Source organism: Thunnus thynnus, chromosome 24, assembly GCF_963924715.1.
Source record: "Thunnus thynnus chromosome 24, fThuThy2.1, whole genome shotgun sequence".
Lineage (NCBI taxonomy): Eukaryota > Metazoa > Chordata > Actinopteri > Scombriformes > Scombridae > Thunnus > Thunnus thynnus.
Genome location: NC_089540.1, coordinates 14842259 through 14848531, shown reverse-complemented (window position 1 = coordinate 14848531; position 6273 = coordinate 14842259). Strand labels below are relative to the sequence as shown.

Genomic DNA, 6273 nt, shown 5'->3' with positions numbered 1-6273 from the left:
TTCAGTTGATACTAAATGAAATTTCATCCTTGAAGGTGCGATGACTGAACGAGACAACACAGATACACCATATAAAATGAAAAAAACAACAAACCCACACACAATTTTCATAAGAATTTAATAAGATTTTTAAAAAAGGGAATGAAATGTCAGAATGCCATGTGGCTGTATTAGTAGACAAACAAGCCATATGCCACTGGGAGTTTGGACTCGAGGCAGTTGTTCAAGGAAATGTAAAAAAAAAACTTCTGGCGGCACAAGTTGTTTTTCCTCTACATCGTAGAGCATTAAAGTTTCCCTCCTTAAACAGATGGCATCTCTCAACAAGTGCAAATGTGGACCATTGACAGTCAAGTTAATAATGTACTTTAAGGCTTCAGATGAACATGTACAGGGAAGACGACCATGTGGGGCGACTAGTGTGTAAAAAACACGACTGTACAAAGAAAATTTAACCAAGTTACAAAAAGAGCCTTATTCCAAAAAGTGTCAACTACCATTCTGTTGTTTTAAAAGACAGGAGGTAACGTGAGACATGGAAATACTTGTTTAATTGCTGGTAATTTCTTTAATTGAGATGTTAATCATATTGCTTTTTGGGAATATGACTCTTCAGCTCTTCTCCCTCCAGTGGATTTACAGTAGAGACGAGTTTTAGCTTCTTCTGCTGACGGTGATCCAGGTTTCGTCTTTGGGCGTTGACACCAGCTCAGATCTGACCTCCATGACCTGTCCCTCCAACTGGTGAAGCTTCAGCCGCCGCACCAACGTGCTGAGCAGGACCGTAGCTACAGTGTAGGCGAACCTGTCAGAGATACAATCGATCAGGGGGGGTCAAGCACATCTTTCCTTCGGGAGAATCAATGTGTTAATTGTTGGTTTGTCAGTGTTTACCTGAGCTCTGGGCATGTTTGATTCCCTGAGAAACCGAGCAGACAGAAGCTCTTCTTGGCCGAATCTTCCTCAAATCGATCCGGGTCAAACCTGAGAGACGACATTATAATCACCATGTCAAAAACCAGACTTATCAATGGATAAGATGTTCTAACACTGTTTTAACCATCTTATATTTATGTTCAATGTGTTGCAGGATTTATTTTTCAATGAACTGTTGGTTGGTGGTGCTGGTGAAGTTAGAAGTGAATCGGTTGCTGTAAGACGTACATGAGGGTCTTCAGAGTTATAACAATAACAGATCAAGAGACTTTTCAACACAAATTGAACTGTTCCTCTTGTTGAAACCTCAACACATCTATGTTGTGTTCTGGGGTTTGATTCTCTCTTTATTATTATTTAACACTGCTGACAAAGAGGCTCATTCTCTTCATTCTGACGGCCTGATGACGACTTTCTGCTTTCAGGCTTTTTCACTTCTTCACACAGATGTTTCCAGCTGGTTCAGGATTAGAATTGCAACCCTTCTGGTTCACCCTCTGCTGCCCAGTGATTTATGACAATATCTAATTAACTGATGAGAAAGTCGAAGCCAGAATATGACATGTATGTGAAGCGAACCTGTATGGGGTGCTCCAGGTGTCAGAATCTTGCAGCACCACTCCCAAGGCATAGATCACCAACGTCTGAAATATGACAACAATAATACATGAACCTTTTTATTACAGGATATGCTCATTCCTTAATACATGTATTGCTGTTTTTAAGCTAAATGCATGATACTGAACCTAATAGGTAGTGAAAAAATAAACAATAACAGACAATTCCTGCATTTGTAGGCAAAATCTGACTCTCTTATCCAAATGTCACCTGTGTGTTTACTATGATCAGTGTTGAGCTGGAGAGAAAGAAACAAACAAGCAGCCACAGACGGCAGGAAACCAGATACCTCTTTGGGGATGACATGTTGATCGACTTTTCCCTCCACTTCCTGAAGTCGAGCCGCGACGGGGGTCAGCTTGGCAGTCCTCACCGTCTCGTTGAGGACCTGCTGGCAGTATCTGTTCCAGGGAGGAAACGTGATAAGATCAAGGTTATCTGACGCACCAATCAGGCCTGGATGTGGCTAAATGTGACGGAAGATTCAACAATTAATTTCCACAAGTAGTGTAGTGTATCGGTTTCCTTATAGATGCATCATCCGTTCAGGTTTGACACTTTGACCTTGATTTTTTACGCTACGATCTCACAAAGCTGTGCAATTTCTTGAATGCTTGAACAAGGTCATAGCATGAATCATCCCTCCATGTTTCACTAAAATTGGTCCAAGATTTTACATCTGATGGATCTAAAGCTCTTACCTGAGCTGAGGGATTTTGTCCAAGGTAACTGGATCAGAACCCAAAACCTCCTCCAGCTCCTTGTACAACTTGTCCTGGACTTCTTCTGATGTGGACAGGAAGTGAAGAGCCCAGATACACACTGACAAAACACCACAATTTTACACTTTTCAGCTGAAAAATGAGCATTTCAAGGTTTGTTTTCATGATCTCGGACACAAATACTCAATATGTGAGGAGAAAACCTCATGAAGCATCACTCACAGTTGGCGGTGATGACGCATCCAGCCAAAGTGAAAACCATACAGTCCTCCATGATCTGAAACAAGCAACAAAATTCATTTCAAGACTTTTTCAGACTTCTGCAGGATCCGTGAAGGTGTGTTTTGAACTGCAGCAGGCGTCTGCTCTCGCGGATCAGTATTCACCTGTCGTTCCGTGAGACTCGACTGATGCAGAGCGTCCACAAACACCGTCTGCTTCCTCTGAGTTTTTCTCTCCTTTGACACTGACAGCAGCACCGACTCCATCTCAGACAGAGCTGAACACCAGGGAAGAAAAAATGTAAACATAGTTGTCTGACTGTTACTTTTTTTTTATATTTTCGGCATCTACATGTAGCTTCCTGTCACTCAAACTGGGGTTATGTGTCGGCATTGTTGTTAAAAAAGATCCAATTTCAACCATCTGTCTGGTTTTCCAGCCATTCAGATAACATCTAAAATTAACTCCAGTCTGGTACCAAGTGCCAGTAACAATTGTCCTTGGCAAGTGAATCAATAACAGTCCCCCAAACAGATCTATCCACTGATTAAGGCAAAAGTACTAACTGTCTGTTCCCAGACTCTGTCTCTAGCTGCCTGTGAGATAACGTCTGAGCCTCTGCAAACTTTCCCTCCTGTTTCTCCACAGCTGAACAACAGTAGAGGCCTGATTCTGTTCCAACATATCAACACAAAGCAGGTGTGACGGGGGCTAATGAGAGAAAATGAGGATAAAAAAAACACAATTTGTTTTGAAGCAAATAAATCAAACATGGAACAGGAAATGTTACTGACAAGTTGAACCTCACTCACCCTTCTCATAATGCCCTTTCCTGCTGGAGCTCTTCTCCATGGAGCCGTCCAAGTAGCCTTTTCCGATTTCTGACCAGATCTGGTGGCACAAGTGTGAATTAGAAGAAGAAAACAAAACAACAAATCAATTAATCAGTTTCTTACAGTTTCTGACATTACTTTACTAAGCAAGATTCCTGGTTTATAGCACATTTCTAAAGCCCATGGGGCCAAAATGAATAGAAAATGGAAAAATCAGTCAGAATGAACAATGCCTTTATCCCAAGAAACCCATTTTCTGTCCACAAATTGGAAATACTGCCTTTTTTGTGGACTTTGCACTGACTTCCAACAAATATGTGAGGAGAAACCCATCACAGCAGATGCAAAGTACCGATTTCAACGCCTCCAGCAGCAGAAAAAAAGACCAGAGAGCAACACAAGTACAAAAGTGGTTTGTATAACAGACTCTCTCACCGCGTCGTGGTTCTTGCGGAAGGAAATGACATCGGCGTCGTCTTTGAAGCGCTCGCCCAGGGCCAGCTGAGTGACGGTCTTCATGGACAGACCCAGCAGGTGGGCACACAGCGGGATGTGCTGATCCTCTGGGAACGACTTCCACTTCCCAACCAGCTCCTCCACCACCTAGGAAACAGAAGACAATTACAGAAAATACATGTTTAATACATCTGTACTTTATATTTCAGTGGATACTTTTCATCAGTGGTACCAACCTTGAGCAAGTGAGGGAAGTTGTTCTTCAGCGTGCTGTTGATTGCACCCTCGTACACCTTTTTCCTTATGACGGTCTCACTGGCCCCGCCTCCCATCCCTGACTGGTAACCTAGCAACGACTTCAGCATCGTCTCAAAGGAGTCAGCTGAGAAGAGCAAAGAGAAAGAAAGAGTTTTGTTTATTTGACATCAGGCATCAAAATTGTATTATTATCAGCAGCAGCAGTAACAACTGTGATTGTAACGCCTCCTCGCTGCTGCGCTTACTTGTGTGGTTCGGGTTGATGTGTTGCCGTAGCTGGTGCACAGAGCCCAGGCTGACCACCGGACGACCGCCGAACCAGAACGACGCCACGGACCCAAACTCCTGATGAAGACTGACGAGGAATTCATGCAGACTGCCTCTGTTCACAATGTCCTGCAGGTTTCCATCCCTGCCAGAGAATAAGACATGATGTGAGCAGCCAAAAAAGCACTTCACCGACACTGGAGAGTCAATTTGTGAACTGTAAACATACTTAAATATGTTAATAATTAAAATAAATACATGCTGAAGGAGGACGGTCACTTTGTTTTATGTGTTTTTAAGTTAACAGACTTGGTTTTTGTTCAAGTTCACACTTACTGGACTCTTAAGGAGTCAATATCTACCTTAGAGCACTTTCACACAGAGGCTGCTTACCAGGGATACATTCATTTCTCACCCTGTCAATGAATTCATGTAAACAATAGCTGCAAAAACAGTCATGAAGATCACAGTTGCTTACTTCTCATCTGTAGGGTTGAAACCTGGGATGCCAGAGGCCCTTCTGGATGACTGAAAACAGGATTATAATGATATTTCACTGTTAGTAACAGTTACAAAAAAGTATTTTCTATTAACTTGTAGCTAACTGACATCTATTGTCTGCTAAAATAAATTGACAGGTCTGCTATGCCTGTCCCACTTCCAGCTAGAGCTCATAAATTAAGGTTCAGTCGTACGAAATCCCATTTAAATTATAATAAAGTCATTTTCTTCGCTTATGAGCAAGCACAAACACAATGTAAGACACCTTTTAATGTCACTGGATCAATTATTTGGGTCTTTGGGTGAAATCGGCATACAAATGACGTATTAAACAGCATCTAATTTCACATTTTTCACTTTAATAGCTCATTTAAGTGAGCGGATACCGGTGTAAAACCGCCCATCATGAACTCTTAAAGTTGATTTTTATTGAAGCAGATTCCTTATTAATGTCTTAAATGTCGCCGAAATCAGAAAAGGATTATAATGATTAGTTTAAGATGTTTAATGATGTTATATGAGACATTTCTGCCAGCTGAGGAGCAAGAGGACATTTAATTAACTGTCGTCACAGTACCGTTAGCTAACTTAAAGCTAACTTAACTTACCGGGTATAAATAAAGAACAGCTCCCACCAAAATGATGACAAACGTGACAGCAAAGATGGCAAAATCCAGCATGACTGCTCGCTTTTAATGGCACCGTTTCTTTAACTTTTACTCATGAATATCTGGAGATTTGCACCCAAAATGACAACAGCCGCCGTTACCACGTCAACAGAAAGTGGAGGAGCAGGATCGTCCCGCTCTGTGCTCGACTACAAAGTCTGGATGAAAATCAGAGAAAACTAGTTCAGCTCAGAGAGAATCGATGGGTGAGATCCACACTGTCAGGATTTACATACAAATTAATAAATTAACTGCTAACGGGATAAATTTCAAAGTGTTTACACACAAACAGTTTTTAGCTTTTACACTTAAACAAGACACTTCAGCTGCTTTTACTGCTTCCACTTTAACAGCGACTCCCATATAATCTTTCACAAATAATTCACATTTTAAGACAGTTTCACCTGTTAACAGCTGCAATTTTTTACATTTTTTCATCTATTTCCACTGCTGTTACTGCTTACATATCAACTGAAACTTCAACTTGAGTTACTTTCATTATCTACAGTTCAACTGACATTTTAACTGCTTTTATCTCTTATTCTTCTACCGACAGTTCAACTGCTTTTTGAACTTTAGGACATAATAAACAAAAAGTATTACATTTGCAAAATATTGATCTAAAGCCTGATGCTGATTCAACTTATAGATATTTGATACTTGCAAATTAAGATCAATGGGAGCCTAGAAAAGTGAGAAAAGTGTTATCGATATAAAACACATAAAAATAAACCATTCAGTGTGATCATGAACTGTACAGATTCACTTTATATTCCAGCAGATTTCAACCAT

The 6273-nt window shown here is 40.9% G+C and overlaps 1 protein-coding gene across 2 annotated transcripts; it reads right to left on the bottom strand.

Annotated features, from left to right (window-relative positions):
- Window positions 1–101: 101 nt before the first annotated feature.
- On the bottom strand, window positions 102–5648 carry cyp20a1 (cytochrome P450, family 20, subfamily A, polypeptide 1). Of its 2 annotated transcripts, XM_067583610.1 has the most exons (13): window positions 5422–5648; window positions 4791–4840; window positions 4291–4457; window positions 4024–4169; window positions 3767–3934; window positions 3311–3389; window positions 2663–2775; window positions 2499–2553; window positions 2256–2376; window positions 1844–1955; window positions 1516–1580; window positions 895–984; window positions 102–805 (listed from the first exon to the last, which is right to left on the bottom strand). In XM_067583610.1, exons 1-13 carry the CDS (start codon window positions 5491–5493, stop codon window positions 655–657), a joined length of 1389 nt encoding a protein of 462 aa, XP_067439711.1. In that variant the 5' UTR covers window positions 5494–5648; the 3' UTR covers window positions 102–654. The 2 variants fall into 2 exon arrangements, with proteins under 2 accessions (XP_067439711.1, XP_067439712.1); XM_067583611.1 differs by lacking the exons at window positions 3311–3389; window positions 3767–3934; window positions 4024–4169; ... (1 more) ...; window positions 4791–4840; window positions 5422–5648 and adding an exon at window positions 3065–3181.
- Between the last annotated feature and the right edge of the window lie 625 nt (window positions 5649–6273).

Bases quoted from the DNA above. Each gene is read 5' to 3' on its own strand.
- cyp20a1 (XM_067583610.1), bottom strand. From the start codon at position 5,493: ATGCTGGATTTTGCCATCTTTGCTGTCACGTTTGTCATCATTTTGGTG. The intron at 3,935-4,023 runs GTTGGTACCACT...TCTGTTTCCTAG, and splicing joins ACTTCCCTCACTTGCTCAAG to GTGGTGGAGGAGCTGGTTGG. The intron at 2,554-2,662 runs GTGAATACTGAT...TGCTTGTTTCAG, and splicing joins CGAGTCTCACGGAACGACAG to ATCATGGAGGACTGTATGGT.